This window comes from Rhineura floridana, chromosome 1 (genome assembly GCF_030035675.1).
Source record: "Rhineura floridana isolate rRhiFlo1 chromosome 1, rRhiFlo1.hap2, whole genome shotgun sequence".
Taxonomy (NCBI): domain Eukaryota; kingdom Metazoa; phylum Chordata; class Lepidosauria; order Squamata; family Rhineuridae; genus Rhineura; species Rhineura floridana.
In genome coordinates, this window is record NC_084480.1 from 220,514,213 (window position 1) to 220,535,363 (window position 21,151).

The 21,151-nt window shown below is 38.6% G+C and overlaps 1 protein-coding gene across 1 annotated transcript in view; it reads left to right on the plus strand.

Annotated features, from left to right (window-relative positions):
• Positions 1–21,151, plus strand: part of CARMIL1 (capping protein regulator and myosin 1 linker 1) — a 221,984-nt gene that overhangs the window by 83,639 nt on the left and 117,194 nt on the right. The window contains exons 4-5 of the mRNA XM_061593631.1: positions 14,089–14,139; positions 20,312–20,371. Of these exons, the coding sequence (XP_061449615.1) occupies positions 14,089–14,139; positions 20,312–20,371 (111 nt within the window). The remainder of the gene's footprint in view (positions 1–14,088; positions 14,140–20,311; positions 20,372–21,151) is intronic.

A 21,151-nucleotide genomic window follows, 5' to 3' on the forward strand; every position in this document is an offset into this window, starting at 1 on the left:
ATATAAACAGAAGAGGGATTTCTATTCCGAGGAACATTATATTGTCTGGGACTATTCTCTTTTTGGTCTATTTTATTTTGACGAATCTGCTTCTTCACGACGCCACTAACTGTTTTGATGCTGGGAACTAAATTTGTTTTGCATTCTTGAACATAGAGAGATAAGGCAGGCTGCTCTGTTTATACTGTGATGTCATCAAGCCTGGAATATTAACCCAATTGTTGCTGAAATAAGAAGTGGTTCTTCTTTATTTTTGTTTTGCTTTGTTTTCGTGGTTTTAAAAATGGCAATTAAGAAAGTGGCTGAGAATCTGGAAGTAACTATGTTTCAGAAAATAATGGATGAGATTGAGATAACGAAACAAACCCTGCGACAGGGTAGTAAGGAGCTGAAAATTGAACTGAGCAAAATGACGCAGGAGTTTAAAGAAATAGGGGATCCTGTGAGAGAGGAGAATGAGATCAGAGATGAGAAAAGAAAAAATAAAGGGAAGATACAAGCCCTGGAGATTGGAACAAATGTGGAATTGGAAAAAGATCTGGAGTTTATGGATATTAGAAATAAAATCTACTGTTTGGAATTTAACGTTATCTCTGAAGAAATTAATGAAGATATTAGAGATAAAGTTATCAATGGCTTGGATAATTTTCTGGACTGGAATGATGTGATGGAGCTTGATATAGAGAAAATCTATGGAATTAACTGCAGCCATGTGACAATGGAAAAACTCTCAAGAGATGAGCCAGTGCATTTTGTAAAAAAGAAGAACAGAGATATGACATTACAACAATATTTCAGCAACTTATTCAGAATTGATGGCAAGAAAATATTTGGGATAGAGGAAATTCCCATCAGACTCTTATTATATGACTGTGGCTATGACAGCAAGATTATTATGGAATACTGATAATGGAAGATTGGACACTGAAATTACTGGACTTAACAGGACTATTGAAGATGGAAGATGGAATTAATATGGATAATGGAATAATGGCTATTGAAATTATTGGACCTAACAGATTTTGATGAGATGGATTAATCAATATGTTTATTTGGACTATGGTTATGACAATAAGATTATTATTATTATTAACGAGATGGATTAATCAACATGTTTATTAGGAGAAAAATTGATAGATATATTTCTTAAAGAATTGAAACCTCTCTTTGACTTTTTGTGGAAAGAATAAAGTAATGTTTATGAGATTTGATGATTAATTAAGATAACTACTGGAGGAAAGTGATTTTATAATATAATTTAAGAGACAGGATTGTTATATATTGTAGACCTATAACTGATCTGCGACAAATGGGAAGTCAACATTTTATTTTTTTGTTTAATCATTTTTGTTTTGTTTTGTTTTTTGTCTTTGAATGTTTTATGATTTTGTTTTGTTTGTTTTATGAAAATTTGAATAAAAATTATTGTAAAAAAAAAAAACCATCACCCCCTCCCCAACATTTTGGACTAAAACTCCCATCACCCCCAACTATTGGCCATGCTGCCTGGGTCTGATTGGAGTTGTAGGCTGTTTTATGGTTTCATGTGGAAGTCTGATGAATCCTCTGTCCCTTCAAGAATCTGGTGCATTTATACTGACTCAAATAGAAATTTTTGACTGACATGGAACATGTGCAAACCAGACAGCATTATTTCTTTTCAGCCCCATATCCAGTACTGAACTGGAGAAGGTAATGAACTTTAACTTTGCAAAGAATTTAAGTGGATACTGAATGCTCAATAATTGAATTATTTAATACATTAATTCTTTTAAGCTATATTAATCAATACAGTTTACCAGTACTCAGATCATGTTGGTTCACCTTAGCCAAAGAAACAATCTTATTTTTACAGCATTAAAGCACTAAAGCAAATTAACTTTGCTTTGGCTCTGGGAAAAATTGTGATCTTGCAGGCTGCCTGAAAGGACTACATTGGTCCACTGATAACCAAATAACTGGTTTATATGATGTAAGATCAGGACAGTTTATCCGGATTGAAACAAGCTACAGTTGTGAAGGCAGCAAAAAAAACATTAATTGTGCGTTTTTGTTGTTGACCCGATGATGTTCCATAAAGAAGTTGCTTACAGTCAGACTTTTGTGCTGTTTAAATAATTGGATTTAATCTATTCCAGCTGGATTTCCAATATGGACTTGGATTGTTGTATGTAAAACAATGCTTGACTCTCTCCCCTCTGATTCATTACTGTTCCAGAGTTCTAATATGATGATTTCGTGACCTGGAAGGAATTGTGCTACGGAAACTACTGTAAAACATATTTATAAAAGAAATGAGAAATATTAATGAAAACTTTAGATATGATGGAGACGCTAGCTTATAGAAGGATAGTTGCCCTTTTCTTTACTGTTCATGGCAAAATGTTAGCCACTGACAACAGTTACAGGGTAAAGAATGCTAGAAAACTATGATCCCTTCCATCCATTGCTGTATGTAACTGATCCAATCTCTGGAGAAGAGGCCTGGCTATAAGATGACTTCCTCATTTGGCATCTCTGCATTTCAACAAGAAGTTCTCCTATTGAGTGGCTTCGGCCAGATAGGCGGCCTAAAAATTAAATTATTATTATTATTGTTATTAATCCACATGAGCAAATGTGTTCTTTTCCACTCTTTAATAATTTCTAAGTTATTATGTAAAAAGAGAGCAGTGAATCAGGTAACTATCTGAGGATTATTTCTGGGAAAATACAAAGTTAATTTGCTTTAGTGCTTTAATGCTGTAAAAATAAAATTGGTTCTTTGGCTAAGGTGAACCAACATGATCTGGTAAACTGTATTGGCTAATATAGCTTAAAAGAATTACTATATTAAACAATTCACTTATTGAGCATTCAGTATCCACTTAAATTCTCTGCCTGTTAAAAAACCAAACTGCATGCCTCCTGCACAATATTCTAAACTCGGCAATTCTGTCATTCAGAAACTGGTATGGTTTGTAAAATATTGAAACCGACATCTCCAATCAGAGGAAAAAAAGTAATCTGGGGAAAAAACACTGAACAAGCAAAATATGTTGCCAGACTACTTTTTGAATTGAACCAGAACTGTATACAACGTGCACAAGGGAATTTTCAGTCTTATCTGCTGGCAAAAAAGTCAGTTGCTTAAAAAGACGTGATGGACAGTATACCAGATTGCCCAGGAACTAAATACAAAGTCATCTGATTTAATAAGTATACTTGGTTCTATTTATGAAAAGCAATTACGATTTCAGTTCAGTATCCATACACTTTAAAAATACAGATTCAGAATTATGTAAAAATATTAAAACAAGCTAATAATAAAGCAATGATGCAGTCATTTATGATGGTCTCATTTTTAAAGAGAGAGAGAAAGCCTAGAAACTAAAAAGTATGAGCATGACATGTATGAGACTAGAGTGCATGCTGCAGCTTCATTGATTTCTTTAGTTTTACCTCTTCTTTTAGGTCAAGTGCTTATAAGGCAGTTTGTAATTAAAATGTTATAAGCCATACAATGCTTATTTATAATTGCATATTGGTTACCTTCAAGGGGCAGGCTAAAATACAGCATTTGGTTGCTTTAGCATATAGCGTGAGTCTTTCTAGGAACTGGAGTAAGTATTTTTTTAAAAAGGCAACCCAAATGTGTCATATCTATGTAGAAAAAGCAACAGATGTACCCATTAAGTTGGATAAAAAGGCTGGTTTGTAGAGGGGCATAATGTATTGATAGAGAGCATGTTTTTGCATGCAGAAGTGCCCAGGTTCAGTTTCTGGAATCTCTAGTTAAAGGATCAAAGGTGGCCTCTGCCCTGAGAGCTGCTTCTCGTCCTAAGCTAGGTGGATCAGTGATCCAACTGGATATGTATAAAATAGGGAAAATGCATTCAGTTATTCAGAGGATCATAGGTTTGGGAAGGCCACCCTACTCTTACACCCTTCCCAAAGGCAGACCTTCTGTCTAATAGTCTCCTCACAAAATAATCAAGGCAATTCATGTGAAACGCACATTCTAAAATAAAAAGCTGTTTGGGGCTCAGACCTGTGGGACACAATGTTATCTGATGCAGAATTCCTCTTTCAACCACAGATGCTGATGCTTACCCAGAGTGGCTTTTAAGTACCATGTAAGTCAAATGCATAGTCATTTCCACATTTGCCTGGTAGGAGCTTGTTGAAGCTGTATCCTGATCAAGAGCCTGCGGAAATCTCCCTTTGAATAAAAAGTACACCCAGCTGGATGCAGGAATGACTGCCCATTTGGCTGGAAGTGCTGGAAGTTGTAAAAGAAACTCACTATGTAAATACTCTGAAGCACTATTCATTCTTACTGCTCTCATTCTAGGGTTGAAGCCTGTGTACCAATTGCAGTGGTCCTTGCACTGAATTTCAAGTTATTTAGGCTAAAATTCTGATCCCATACACATTTGGCAAAGTTCCACTCATTCAAAACTCAGTCTTGTTTTAAATTTGCATGGGCAACCTAGATTAACTTGGTACCAATACCAGCAATGCCGGAATGTTTTCTTACTAAAGGTGTGAATTGGTACAGTCACCCTGGTAAGCAGATATGAAAGGCAAATCCTTAGTCTAGAGTGACAAAGCCGTAGTGCTTTTCACTTTGGCTATGTGCCAAGGGGAAATGGGCAGGCATCAGCTAAATTATTTGAAAAATAGAAGTGATGGCCAAGAATTTTTTATACCAATTTAAAGGAGAGTAGAATGGGATTGATAGAATGAAATGTAATGTCTTTGGGTGGTGGAGGAGGGTTGATATAGAAGCTCGTCACTTTTGGAATTTTTAAAACTAGACCAACAATAGGAGAGAGTTGAAATCTTTCCACAAGCTGTAAAAGTACTTGGTTGAAATAGTCGGAGAAGCAACAGTGTCGCTCCAAGGATTGTGTTTCAAGCTCTCAGTAACCTTGGTGCACAGATAACAAGTTAAACACACAAGAAATAACTTAATTAGAAATGATCCAATACTAATGACGCAAGTGAAAATGGCAAATATTTCTCATCTAAAATACACAGTTAAACTACTTCTGAAGCAAGTAAAATAAAATAGATATAAATAATGCTCCCATACATTTTCACTGAATCTTGAGTTTGGGGATTAGTAGTGTAATTCTGTGCATGTCTACTCAGAAGCAAGTCCCATTGAATTCAGTGGGACTTGTTCTCAGGTAAGGGTGTATACCAAACAGTCTTAGGTTTTAGATGAGTTAGCAAGGGAATTATGAGGAAGAAGGATGTCCATTTGGGAAAGGTCTGTCCCACCCACCTTGACTGTGAAGTATAGGATATGCCCTAGCCTAGTCAACCTTTGTTTTTGGTTATGCCCCTGCAATAGACTAAACAGATACACAAACAAATTGCAACTCTGTGGTTTGCTCAGGAACCTCCTGGAACCTAGCAAATTGTTCAGGTAATTTACCATAGATTGTACTGCTTGTGTGTAGAAAAATATGATTAACAAAAATTTGTAGCACTTGAAAGAGAGAAAAAATAATAATAAATTGGGAATTGAAAGGGCAGCTGTGTAATTTAATGTAGCTATGATACTACAGTGAAATGTATTATCCTGACTCTTACAGTTTTTATAGTATTACCATACTCTACTCAAAAGGGATAAGCGCTTCTTCAATACATTTGAGTAACTGTATACCCTTTTTATTATGGCTTATTACTTTAATGCATTGTGTTTTGTTGTTGAAAATATGGTTATTGTTTTTAGTGAACATATTTTCAGGATTTCATTCACAACACAAATTGAAGTTGTTAAAAGAATTATGTTTTTAATTTTTTAGTCAATTGAAAATGTACAATATTTTGAAGATCTGATCTGAGAGTTCATGGAATGGAAAAAAAGTGCAAAACACAATGCAAACCCTTTTCAAAATTCCCATTGATGATACTGGTTTTGAATTGTACTATGAACTCCTATTCATGCTGTTTATGCTATCTCCATAGGCAATGTGTGTTCTGTTCATATTGAGAAAAACCTAGGGCAGTCCACAAGCAGGGCATGAGCTCAGTAGGACCTCCCACTGGTATTCAGAGGCATGCTTCCTCTGATCCTGAAGATTACAGCCATCATGACTAGTAGCTATTGATAAGACTCATTTTTCCATGAATTTTTCTAATTCCTTTCTAAAGCTATCTAAGTTTGTGGCTAACACCACATCGTCTGATAGTGAATTAGTTTACTGTGTGTGACAGTGAAGAATATTTTCTTTTATTTGTCCTGAACCTCCCACTATTCAGCTTTATTGGATAATCCTGTGTTCTAGTATTAAAGAGATTTAATTAAAGAGGTGTTCATATAACACCTGTTCTGGCCCGTCTGCACTGGCTTCCTATTTGTTTCCGGGCTAAATTCAAAGTGCTGGTTTTGACCTATAAAGCCTTACACGGCATGGGACCACAATACCTGGTGGAGCGCCTCTCCCAATATGAAACTACCCGTACACTGCGCTCAACATCTAAGGCCCTCCTCCGAGTACCATCCCATCGAGAAGCTCGGAGGGTGGTGACTAGAAATAGGGCCTTTTCGGTTGTGGCCCCCGAACTGTGGAATGGTCTCCCTGATGAGGTGCGCCTGGCGCCGACGCTGCTATCTTTTCGGCGCCAGGTGAAAACCTTTTTATATTCCCAGGCATTTTAATGTGTACTTTTAATGTGTACTATTAATATTTATTGATGTATTTCGCTGCTGCTTTGATTTTTGTTTATGTCTGTTTGATTTGATTCCATTGTATTATTGTATTTATATATTTTCTGATTGTTTTATTGTTATGTACACCGCCCAGAGAGCCCTCGGGCTTAGGGCGGTATATAAATAAAATAAAATAAATAAATAAATAAAAATAATCATAAGTATTGGAAGGTGCCTTAGAGATCATCTAGTCCAGGGGTTCCCAAATTGTGATCTGTGGTGGGCTACCAGTGGTCAATAGCATGTCTGTGGATTTGTGGTTGAAGATGGAATAATAATAATAATAAAAATTTATTTCTAGGCCGCCTATCTGGCCGCGTTTAAATCAAGCTTGTTACTTAGTTCTTCACATATTTCTTAAAACAATGGTGCAAATCTGATTGCTACAACATGTTAATTTACAACTTGATATAGGATTTTACAAGGAGGGTGTACTTTGTATAACTATTTAGATAACTTGAAATTTATTAGTTTAGGAAATAGTACATAATATTGCCTGCGTCAAGTTGCAGATGGAGTTTTTTTGTGCTATTTTTACAAAACAAGTATAGAATGAAATTCCCTAGGGAAGCTGAGTTATGCTGAAGTGATTTAGGGCATCACCATTATGGTCTACCATGATGCTCCAAAATAAAGGGCATGTTATGTAATATAAAATAAGAAAATGACACCCAGTGGTAGGCATGGAAGTTCCAAGAAGCAGCTTTGGAGACTTCTGTTCAACCCCATGGGGGTTATCCTGCAAGGTTCCATGAGGCAAATGCCTTTTATGAAGCAACCAACCACTCTAGTCAGCTTGAAGTTTCTAAAGACATGTTCTGGAAGACCTAAGGGTTGGCATCAGATATTGGCATTGTTGGGCACATGCTAAGATCCACACCGCAGCTGAGGACTCGTTGCCAACTCTTGATGTCTCCTGATGTTGTTCCTCCTCCTTGCTGTCTCTGTGTCTTCACTGGACCCCTCTCCCGCACCAGAACGGACCCCTCCCTGCAAGTGGTTGACAGCCATGTTAAAAATACAATGTGAGACAACTAACAGGATATGTATTTTTTAATTCCTGATCTGCATTATTAGATGTTAGAATGATATGTTTTATAATTGTTATATTCTTTTTTGTTTTGTATATGATTCACTTTGTTTTCATTTTATGTACATTGTTTATAAATTTATTGCTTAATTATGTTACTTAAAATGTGGATTATTGTTCTTGTTATTAGCAACTGTATTGAATGTAGACTTCATATTGATTTTTGTTGAAATGTAAACCAATTTGAGATTTTTTGAAATATAAAGTGGTATATAAGTTCAATCAATCAATCCTTAACTGTATCTTTCTGTATCATAAACTTGGGTTATAGATTCTAAAAAGCCATAAGGAGCAAAGTTTTTTCCCTATTAATATTCAACATAGCAAACAGCTAGTTGAATAACACTAATACTAAAAGGCATAGAGAGTCTTGATGAACAATACATTCCCATAATGCATTACAAAGTGAATTATACAATTTACTAACCCATGGCCATATTATAGTAAGTTAAAAATGAACAAGACCCTCCGTGGCATAGAGTGGTAAGAGGCAGTAACGCAGCTGAAGCTCTGCTCACGGCTGGAGTTCAATTCCAACGGAAGGAGGAAGTCGAATCTCCGGTAAAAGGGGTCGAGGTCCACTCAGCCTTCCATCCATCCATGGTCGGTAAAATGAGTACCCGGCCTATACTGGGGGGTAAAGAAAGGCCGGGGAAGGAACTGGCAATCCCACCCCATATATACGGTCTGCCTAGTAAACGTCGCAAGATGTCACCCTAAGAGTCGGAAACGACTCGCACTATAAGTGCAGGGACACCTTTATCTTTTTAAAAATGAACAAATAATGACTCATGAAAATAGGAACATTATATTAAAATATTTAACACATTGCAATTTTTCAGGGGCTGGGAGGCAGACAGTTTAGGTTTTGTTTTTTGTCTTTTGTCTTTTTTAAAGTACATTTTTAATTCTCCCGCTGCAATTTTTTAAAGCTACTGTTGGTCTTGTATCTCAAGGGCAGTTTGAAGTTTTATTTTGCGATGTTAACCAGCTGACTGACTGCTTTCTGACATTTGTTGTCACATATACTATTGACATCAAAATATGTTATTGTATATGTTAGTCACAGCTCATTGTTATGTGCTTGCTGGTACCCACCAAAGTCACTTTCCAAATACTCATGGGAGCATCTAAGGACGTTCCTGCATGAATTTAATTCTTTCTGTTCTGTTGTATGTGTGTGTATACACACAATCTTTAACATTAGTTAAAGATCTATCAGTTCGGAGTATTTCAGATAATTGTATAATTTTTTATAATCTATGTCATGTTGTGTTTATCCAGCAAACCAATCTTTGTTGCTTTTCAGCTAGGTTTAATCTCAGATGCTCAAATGTTATACATCACTGCAGAAGCACATAATCTCCTGCTATGCAGTAGCAGGTCCTTGTTTACAGCCATGTGAGCATCAGCACCTTTCCTCGTTATTCAGGAGAAGTCAGTAGAATGAAAACAATAATAATTTTGATAGTTTTGGTGATGAACAGTTAGTGTAATGGTAAATAGCAAATCTGACATTGAAAGTAAGGAGATACTAGGATGCTGCTGGGAATTGAATGGGGAATTTACTGATTTGCCTCTGTCAAAGCAGCTGATGATTTGATTCAGACATCTTCTGATGTATTTGAAGCTAGGAACCAGGGAGCCAGTGGATATATAGCATTCTCAGTACTTGAATCACAGTGAAGGAATCAGGAGCAGGACTATGTGGTACTTCCCCTTTCTTGCATGGATTCACTCATTCACCACACATCATCATTAAAGGTTACATTGGCAGTGATCTTAACTATGGATGAGGTAGCTATTGTTTCCTTTTAACTGGGGATTTCTAAACAAGCTTCAAAACTTTTGTTTTGTACTAAAGAGTAAAAAAAACCCCAGTGAATGCAGACTACAAAATTGTAGCAGTCAGCTTTCCATCTAGAAAAAAGCATTGTATAATGCAAGATATGAGAAATCACCTTAATTATTTTTACATTATAAGGTGTCTCTCTTGCTATGTATCTCTTCACTTGAAGTGGAAATAGGCTTTCCTGATTTTTTTACTCTGTTCAATTTCTTTGTAGTCTCCCCTTATCTCAGTTGACCACAGGAGGTCTGAATTTTATTTGAGTGGGTATGGTTGATTAGAATAAATCCTTTATTAGATATTAATTATAAAATGTAAGATAGGCCCCGTTTCTACTGCTGTTTCTGGGTGATATTAGTAATTATCCCCTAATACAGAGGATCTGACTAATACCTGACATATTTAAATGGCTCTGAAAGTGACCAAACAGAATCATGGAACAAAGGAAAAAAATAGCATTATAGCTTCTATAGTGGTTGCCCATGAATCAGTGAAAACCTATATTATACATAGATTCATGGCAATATAAAACAGATATTTTGATAGTTCTATGGAAAGCAGTGTGTTACTGTTAACAGAGCCATCTGGGAACAGTTCCAGCGTCAGCAGTTTATGCAACCCTGTGACAATGGAATAATCCTGAGAATCATCCCATGAATGCAAAGCCTGTGGGCTAAATCACTCCATAATCTGTTTTCCAATAGCTTCTTTGTAGAACTATACTTCCCACTGAAAGTTAATTAAAATAGTTTAGAGCTATGATATAACAACCCTCTGTCACTGAAATTGGGAGCTCATAATTTGTGGATTTCACAGTGGATTAAATATCTATCCTACATGAAAGCGAGGGGAGTTACATGGGCCATTATAATTTTTCCCATTTCTCAGTTAGTTTGAAGGGCTTGCTCCCCCTGCTGGTGAGAGAGTGAAATGTCAGTTTTAGCTATTGTGAAAAATGGAAATGAACTGCCTTCAAGTCAATCCTGACTTATGGCTCCCCTATGAATAGGGTTTTCATGGTAAGCGGTACTCAGAGGGGGTTTACCATTGCCTCCCTCTGAGGCTAGTCCTCCCCAGCTGGCTAGGGCCTGCTCAGCTTGCCACAGCTGCACAAGCCAGCCCCTTCCTTGTCCGCAACTGCCAGCTGGCGGGCAACTGGGCTCCTTGGAACTATGCAGCTTGCCCACGGCTGCACAGGTGGCAGGGCACGTGACCCCTGAGCCACTCACTGTGGGAGTGATATTTAGCTGGCCCTTGACACCCAGGAGACACGTGTGGGGATTTGAACTCACAGACTGTGGACTTCCAGCCAGGCTGTCCTCCCCACTGTGCTATACCAGCTATTGTAGCATTGAATTATTTGGGGGGTAATTTTCTAGCAGTTACTCTCAAAGGGCTTAATAAGCAGTTACAAGTGAGAGTGGGTCTCCACTGCATCTTGTGTATGAATTCAGGTGATTGTGGGATAATTATTTCATTCCTGGGCAAGGTCCTTGAACGAGTGGTTGCGGGCCAGCTCCAGACACTCTTGGATGAGACCAATTATCTGGATTCATTTCAGTCGGGTTCCAGGCCTGGTTTTGGCACAGAAACAGCCTTGGTCGCCCTGTATGATGACCTTTGTCAGGAGAGAGACAGGGGGAGTGTGACTCTGTTGATTCTCCTTCATCTCTCAGCGGCTTTCGATACCATCGACCATGGTATCCTTCTGGGGAGACTGGCTGAGTTGAGAGTAGGAGGTACTGCATTGCAGTGGTTTCACTCCTACTTGGCAGGTCGGCTCCAGAAGGTGGTGCTTGGAGAACATTGCTCGGCACCCTGGACTCTCCAGTATGGGGTTCCGCAGGGGTCAGTTCTGTCCCCCATGCTGTTCAACATCTACATGAAACCGTTGGGTGCGGTCATCCAGAGCTTTGGAGTGCGTTGCCATCAGTATGCTGATGACACGCAGCTCTATTTCTCCTTTTCATCATCTTCAGGTGAGGCTGTCAATGTGCTGAACCGGTGCCTGGCTGCGACAATGGACTGGATGAGGGCTAATAAACTGAGGCTCAATCCAGACAAGACTGAGATGCTGCTAGTGGGTGGTTCTTCTGACCAGATGGTGGATGTCCAACCTGTCCTGGATGGGGTTGCATTCCCCCTGAAGGAGCAGGTTCGTAGCTTGGGGGTTCTCCTAGAATCATCTCTGTCTCTTGAGGCTCAGGTAGTCTAAGTGGCACGGAGTGCCTTCTACCAGCTTCAGTTGGTGGCCCAACTACGTCCCTATCTGGACAGGGATAACCTGGCTTCAGTTGTCCATGCTCTGGTAACCTCTAAATTAGATTACTGCAGTGCACTCTACGTGGGGCTGCCTTTGAAGACGGTTCGGAAACTGTAGCTTGTGCAAAATGCAGGGGCCAGATTGGTAACAGGGACCAGACGGTCCGAACATATAAAACCGATTCTGGCCCACTTGCACTGGCTGCCTTTATGTTTCCGAGCTCGATTCAAGGTGCTGGTTTTGACCTATAAAGCCTTACACGGCTTGGGACCACAATACCTGATGGAACGCCTCTCCCGATACGAACCCACCCGTACACTACGTTCAAGATCAAAGGCCCTCCTCCGGGTGCCTACTCCGAGGGAAGCTCGGAGAATAGCAACAAGGGAAAGGGCCTTCTCAGTGGTGGCCCCCAAATTATGGAATGATTTTTTTGACGAGGTGTCCCTGGCACCAACACTGTTATCTTTTCGGTGCCAGGTCAAGACTTTCCTCTTCTCCCAGGCATTTTAGCCTGTGTTTTATATTGTTTTAAATTTTTAAATTGTGTTTTAAATTGTTTTTTAAAAGATGTATCTTAAAGTGTATTTGTTTTTAGTTACTGTAAACCGTCCAGAGAGCTTCGGCTATGGGGCAGTATACAAGTATAATAAATAAATAAATAAATAAAATCTGGGATGCACATTCATTTTGAGATCTTGCCAAATCTAAAACCCCTTTCACTTGTTACTGACCTGAAGGTGAGCTCTCTGTGTTGAACAGGCATGGCTATGTAGCTGGCTCCATCCCTGATAGGGTCACCACCCCAAAATGGACACATTAAGCACTGAGCTCTATACACATGTAGGCTTACCCATCCTTGCTCAATTAGTAGACGTCGGAAGTGGGCTACTAAGTGCGTACAATATTGGGAGCCGGTTCAGTGGTGTTGTCCTTCTCCCTTTCAATGTATGGAGTCTACCTTCACATGAGTAACATATGACAGAGCCTTGCACATGCTCAATTTTGGTGAATGCCATGAATTCCCTTTTTTCACTTTAGAATGGGACATCATTATTTTTACTACATGATGATCCTGTAGTTCTATTAGAAGTTTCTGCAATGTTTTGATGCTCCTGGGGTCTCATGGAAACCTTATTCTCCTTAAAGGTTAACAGGAAACAAGTAGTGCAAGCTGTTTGGGCCCCTAAGTGTGGAGGGACAAGTGTGTTTGTATTGATTGTAAACAAAGTGCACTAGTGGCGTTATTAGATGCTTGGGAACATGTCACTGTGTCCCTCTTCCTCGCATCTTCCTGGTACTTGTAATATGACATAAACATTTTCACTATCTCCCTGCACCATGAAAGTGGTGTCCAGTGAGTTGGACTTTGGATTGGGAAACCCTGAAGATAATGAAGTCAGATCATAATCTTGTAATGGGAATGTGGGTCAGTGGCAACCACTTGCTCCCAGTAATGTTTGGTTAGGCCCAAAGAGGGGATGATGTTGGGGTCTGTTAATAGTATTTCAAATAAATCACTGCAAGCAGGGCTGTGGAGTCAGTATGTCAAACCTTTGACTCCGACTCCTCTATTTTTGTACTGTCCGACACCAACTCCGACTCATAAATGGCAAATGTATATTATTTATTTATTTTATTTATTTATTATTTGATTTATATCCCGCCCTTCCTCCCAACAGGAGCCCAGGGCGGCAAACAGAAACGCTAAAAACACTTTAAGACATCATAAAAAGACCTTAAAATACATTAAAACAAAAAAATTAAATTATTAATTTTATTTTGAAGCCAGAGTCGTCGGTACATTTCTGCTGACTCTGACTCCACCCAAAATTGCTTACGACTCTGACTCCATGACTCCGACTCCACAGCCCTGATACAAGTGTGTTCCAGATGGAACTGTGTAGGGCTTAGTAAGGATCAACAATGGAAATATATTGCTTATAGATTGTCTAGTAAAAAGGCTGCAATCCTGTGCATGTTTGTTTGGATGCAAGTCCCAATGAATTCAGTGGGATTTGCACATGAACAAGGGTTGGTCTATATTTACCTGTAGGTATCAAGGATTTATATCATGCTGTTGGAATGAAACATGCAAACACTTTTGAGTGAAAGGTTTTGGGGTTTCTTTATTATTTAAAAGCTAAACATTGCCTCCAACTTTACTCTTTATTTTGTAGGTGCTAACATCATGTCGGGCCTTTCTATTAACTTCCCGTATTCCTACCAAGGTAAGGCATTCTTCTCATTATTGTTTTTTCAACGGTTATGTTAAATTTCACTTATTTTAATCTAATGTCAGTAATAATAATGAATTGTGGCAGCTTTGGAGTTCAATAGTAGGCCTGCACAGCTTCTTTGTAAGGCCTTTTCCATAGAGCCTGCATACATGCCATACATTGAAAGCACATTCCCCCCACCCCAAGAATCCTGCAGACTGTAGTTTGTTAAGGGTTCTGGGAACTATACCTCTGTGAGGGGTAAATCACAGTTCCTATGATTCTTTGGGAGAAATAATGTGCTTTCCAATGTATAGTGTGTATGCAGCCAGAGCCCCTTTGACTAGCACCAAACCCAGGGCTACCTTTGTTTCCAAACTGCTGGACTGAATCTCATTTTCCACCTCTGAGTCCCCAGTGATGCTTCACCACCACCACCCCGACCTATCCTCCAGCTGTAGCCCCTTTTCTGTTCCCCTCTTGATTTCCCTCCTTTTTTCCGGGAACATGGCCCTTTCCCCTAGAGGTCAGGGAATAAAGACAATAATAGGTGCTGTTGGGAAATGTAGCTCTAAGACTCCACAGTCCCACTACAATTTCTTATGCTTTGTCCTGCTGCCCTTTTTGTTGTGATCTAATTTTACATTGAGGACTGGTTTAGACAATCTTTCTTTTCTTTTTTGGTCTGTCCTTGTTGAACATGGACATTGTAAAGCAGCTGAGCGGTCCAGAAACCAATTTAGCGTGGCATCACAATCTTATTGAACTGCTTGTATTAACACACTCTGTTGGTAAAATGGATCTCCTTAAAGGAGCATACATAAGTATATTAAAGCCAGATGTGCAGAAAACAAGCATCTACAATTTTTATTTATATTAGCTTTCTGACCTTGGTTAACACAAATGCAAATATGAAAATTTGTGTTGAGAGTACTTCAGATCAGAAATTTTCAACTGGATGTGACATGGGTTGCCTCTTGAACAAAAGTTGAAATCCTCCCCCCCCAGTTCATCTACATAGATTTATTTCATACAATTTACAAGCAGTCTAGCATTATATCTGCAGGATATAAGACTTCAGACATATACCTAATATATACCTAATATACTGTGAAGAATGCATACCATTGGGAGCAGTTGAACCCCTGCAAGTGATTTTATTTAAAAATGATAAACCATTGCAAGATAATTCCATCAAATTAACCTCAGTGGATTTGGGAGTAGGTTTATTCTATAGAATTTGGGAGGAAGCTGATTCTGAAATTGTGTGTTTCCTAGAGTCCTTTAGGTTGCAGTGGGTCTGATAAGATACCTTGAGATCCTAATGCATGCTTCTGATTTCATAAGTGCTGTGCCAGGGCTCGCTGCTTGCTGCCATCTTCACATTGAGGATTGGGACCTCCCCTTCCTGCTTCATCTTGGCACAGCAGGGGAGATGTATAGATACTCACTGTAGAATTTGGTGTGGGTCCCTCCTCAATAGTATGGTGGGTTTGACCTGTCTAGACCAAAACCTACTACTGAGTTGAAGCTTTTTCCAGAATTCATTAGCAATCTTGGTTGTATTTGCAGCCTGAAAATAGGAATGTCATATAGTATACTGTGCCACATTATTTATTGTTAGTAGGATAGTATCTGCTGTTCTCTCTGGAGACTGCAATTGCATCTTATGACTTATCTAACAGTATATTCCTTGAAATATTTTGATTCTCATGACAATTGGAATTGATTGTCTTGGCAGAGGAAAGACTTCAATGCTGTTTGCAGATGATGACTTTTTATCTGGAGAGAATTGTTCATCCTATATGGATATGATGTTGGCCAATGTCTCTGTTTCTGCTCTTGTGCAAACAAGTTCAGAAAAAGTTGCAAAATAAAACAGTAGTGCTTAATTTTCTCTTACTTGATTATATATAGCATATATAGAAGCTTTAGTCACAGTCTCAAAAGTAGTGTAGTGACATTACCAAAACTTGGATCCTAGCAAATGTGCCCAATTAAGGGTGCTACACTGAAAAATATGAGGGCATGGTGAGGTTATAAAAATACAAAAAAAATGAAAAATACCATTTTTTTTGTCAGCTGAAGAAAAGTAAAAAGAAAAGCTGATCCACACAGAAAAATATTAGCACAAACTTGTCCTTTAAGCTTAACTTGCAAATTAATGCACTTGCAGTAGTTTTTCTATTTAGACATGGAGGAGAGTTGGTGTTTTTTTCCTTATAGTAAAATAGAAGCTGCATCCCTTATTTAAGGGGAAATTAAGCTGCTGTTCATAAGGAAATAATTTCAGGTGTTCTTCTGTTATTTAACTGTTTTTAATGCAGGACCACATTTCTTTTGCACTCAAGATAATTTATTTGGGATGAAGTAAAGTAAGCACATATAACATATAATGCACATATTATATCTTGAGTATATTTACTCTTGATATCAATTTTAATGGACTCTGTTGGAAGCACAGGAGGTACTTTGTGGAGTGAAAACAAAAAGACATGGATTCCCTTTGTGGCACACAGCCTTGGCATTTACTTCTAAAGAATGAAGTAGCATGCATAGAAAAAAGAAGAGGAGGGACTTCCGGGAAGGGTGACTTAGCCTGTGCCTGCTTTTGAGACGGGCTCCTGCCTCAAAAGAAGCTTATTCAGATATATCAGTCAGTTTTTTCTTTTTTTTTTGACTGATTAAACTTCTCCCGGGTAGGGAGAAACGAAGAGATTAACCTCAAAGCCTATTTTTGTTGGGACGACCAGATCTCATTAATTTATGGGACGAGGTCCAGCCGACGAAGGTGGGACGGATTTTCAACAGCAAGCTCTATCTGTTAAAGCGAACGTTCATCTTATCTTCTAAGAGAGAACGCACTAACAGGCAAGCACCCTTCTTTCTATATTTTTCTTTTACTTGACTTAAATTGTTGCTGTTTAAAAGAGATTTGCCAGATTGATCGGTTTTTGACATCTCACTGGGGAGCCATAACTTCTCTCTGCTACGCACTAATTAATAGCTTATCTCTGTTTTTGTTGCAAAAAGCTGTCCTGGATTTGCATTCTAAAGATATACACAGAAGAGGGATTTCTATTCCAGATTTTTATTTTGAAGAATATTATACTGTCTGAGACTACTCTCTTTTTGGTCTATTTTATTTTGACGAATCTGTTTCTTGACGACTGCCATTAATTGTTTCGATCCTGGGAACTGCATTTTGTTTACTTAACTATGGAGAGATAAGGCTGTCTGCTCTGTTTATACTGTGATGTCACCAAGTTTGGAGTATTAACCCAATTGTTGCTGAAATAAGAAGTGGTTTTCCTATATTTTTCTTTTAAAATGGCAATTAAGAAAGTGGCTGAGAATCTGGAAATAACTATGTTTCAGAAAATAATGGATGAGATTGAGATAACGAAACAAAACCTGCGACAGGGTTGTAAGGAGCTGAAAATTGAATTGAGTAAAATGACGCAGGAGATTAAAGATATAGGGGTCCCTGTGAGAGAGGTGACCCTGGAAGGGGTCCCTGTGAGAGAGGAGACCCCGGAGATTGGAACAAACGTGGAACAGGAAAAAGATTTGGAGTCTATGGACTTTAGAAATAAAATCTATTGTTTGGAGACACAGGAGATTAAAGACATAGGGGTCCTTGTGAGAGAGGAGACCCTGGAGACTGGAACAGGGGTCCCTGTGAGAGAGGAGACCCTGGAGACTGGAACAGGGGTCCCTGTGAGAGAGGAGACCCCGGAGATTGGAACAAACGTGGAACAGGAAAAAGATTTGGAGTCTATGGACTTTAGAAATAAAATCTATTGTTTGGAACTCAATGTTATCTCTGAAGAAATTAATGAAGATTCTAGAGATAAAGTTATCAATGGCATGGATAATCTTCTGGACTGGAATGATGTGATGGAGCCCAATATAGAGAAAATTTATGGAATTAACTGCAGCCATGTAACAATGGAAAAACTTTCAAGAGATGACCCAGTGTATTTTGAAAAAAAGAACAGAGATATGATTTTACAGCAGTATTTCAGCAACCTATTCAGAATGGATGGCAAGAAAATATTTGGGATAGAGGTAATTCCCATCAGACTCTTACTATATGACTATGGCTTTGACAGCAAGATTATTATGGAATACTGATAATGGAAGATTGGATACTGAAATTACTGGACTTGGCAAGACTACTGAAGATGGAAGATGGAAAATGGAACTAATGGGGATAATAGAACAATGGCTACTGAAATTACTGAACCTAACAGATTCTGATGTGATGGATTAATTGAAATGTTTATTTTGACTATGGTTATGACAATAAGATTATCATAATTAGTAATGAGATGGATTAATTGATATGCTTATCTGGAAAAAAAAATTGATAGATATATTTCTTAAAGAATTGAAACCTCTCTTTGACTTTTTGTGGAAAGAATAAAGTAATGTTTATGAGATTTGATGATTAAGTGGGATAACTATTGGAGGAAAGTGATTTTATAATATGACTTAAGAGACAGGATTGTTATATATTATTGACTTATAACTGATCTGATCTTTGACAAATGGGAAGTCAATATTTTACTCTTTATTTTTTATTTTTATTTTTATTTTATTTTTTTTTTTTTTTGTTTAACTATTTTTGATTTTGTTTTTTGTCTTTGAATGTTTTATGATTTCGTCTTGTATGTTTTATGAAAATTTGAATAAAAATTATTGAAAAAAAAAAAAGAAAAAAGAAGAGGAGGATCTGGGATAGTAAAGGGGAAATCATTTAAAGGGTATATGGAAAGCTGAATTAAGATGGGGAGGGAGTGATTCATAATGGGAAAAGTGGGATGCAAGCTCTAGGGAGAAAGCCTACGGACTCTAACAGCCAAATAAACTTGGACATATGCTTCACTGCCGGATACAGATTTAATGCACACCGTTAACTGACACACATAGAAACAGATACTGTTTCTCTGAAATAGGAACCACTTCTGTTCCTTTCATTCACAGAAAAAAGGGGGGAGCCCTTGACTTACCCCCTTGACTCATCCTCCCTCTCCAACTACCACTTGATACCCGCTTCTAGTGTTTGCCTCTAAACAGCACAACAGTGTGCTGTTTTTTCTCTTGTCCTGTATGATCAGGCTTCTGCCCCCTTTACGACACTGACACTGGGGCTGATGGGAGATGTAGTTTAAAAAAGTAACTTTTCCAAGCTCTGGATTCACTTGGTGGTGATGAAATGCCTTGTGCTACCATTTTACTACAGTAAATTTGCTATTACTAGTTAATATACATTTGTCAGAGTCGGAATCGGTACATTTCTACCGACTCCACCCAAAATTGCTTCCAACTCCACGACTCCGACTCCACAGCCCTGCTTTCCCTGTCCATTAGCATCATCATAGTCCATCTTGCTGAATAGTCTGGAAACCATGGCCTTTTCTTTTATTGCTTTCTCTCCTCGCTCCACACATTCAGACTGTTGCCAAGTCATATCATTCTCCACGTTTCAGAAATACTGCTATTCCTCTCTGTCCCTTTGACTGCTGTGACCTTCTCCACTATGGTCTTCCTGTTGTTGCACCCTGGCCCCCATACTTCTGTTTGGAAGTCTGCTGCCCAAATCATCCACCTCTCTTATTGCCCTGACCACAGGTGCTCCTGTCTGCCCTTAGACCCAATACAAATTTATCATCCTAGCATTCAAAGAATCCATGTCCTTGTTCCCCATCTCTTCATTCTCATATTCTGCCCATGACCATCATTCCTTCAGCTACCTTTAGCCATCTGAAGTGTTTATTACTTCTCATTTCCTTCCTTTCAATGAAGCTTTTGGCATAACCCTTTAGTCTCTATGCCCTTTTACAGCCTTTACTAACCTGGTACCCTCCAGATGTTTTGGACTGGTACACCCATCAGCCCTAGCCAGCACAGCTGGAGGGCCCTAGGTTGGCAAAGGTTGCCCTATTATAATTAATCCTGTGCACATTTAATTGAAAGACATATTCTTCCTTGACTACTCCTGCCTCCACCTCTCTTCTGTTCTCCTTAGTTGCATTTTGTGCCATGCATATTGATGATGCTTTATTAATAAACAGTTGACTGGGTGCTCATTTTATGTAGAATAGTTTAATCTTTGTTTAGTGTGTGTTTACTTCTGTGTTTTGATATAAGTTTAAGCAGTTTTCTGTTTGAATTGCAGCTTGAACTAACTTTCAGCTACTTGGAAATCCAAGGGATCACCTGCAATAAACCAGGCCAGGTGAATATTTTAATTGTAAAAGGATTTAATTTTGCAGTAATATTGTATAGCAGATAAGAAATATTCTAATTACATAGCTGTGCTCTCCCCTGCCCTTCCCAGTTTCCAACTTTAATTTAGAAGAAATAAGTGTAGGGATAAATGTTTATGTAATACCAACAGTATCTGAATTATGTTAGTAATACCTTATATGCTGCATCTGATTGGTGTCCCTGGGCTGATGGAAGCAGAAGCTTCCAGGAGAGCCTTTCGTCAGTGGAACAGGGATTGTGGTTATTATTGACAATTCCGTATTCCCTCTGCATGTGTCCCAAAAACTGCTCCACAGGGTTGGGGGACATTTTAGAATAGCTTGAAAAGTGTAATGGGAGACTGCAGGAGATGGTGGGGATTACCAGAGATTGCTTTGATCTCTGTTCCACTAATGGAAGGCTCCACTGGACCAAAGAGCCTTCTATGAGCAGAGGGATAGCAGTTGGATGTAGTTCTTTATTTGCAAGCAGGTTCAGCTGCTGAATGGGAGTGGGGAGGAGAGGACACAACAAATAAGATTGGTCTGCCTTTGGTTGTACAAAAGCAATGCTTGCTTTCATAAAAGATTCAGGAACAATTCCAGTGTAGTAATATTCAGTGTAGTATTATGTTTAGGTCTGATAACGCCAGTGGTATTCTTACAGTGCTGTTAACGCATGCATATAGTAAGGCTTTAGGACTGACCAAGCACACACATTTCTTGCTACAGTGGAACATATATTCTTATTTGGATTATTTGTTTTTGGG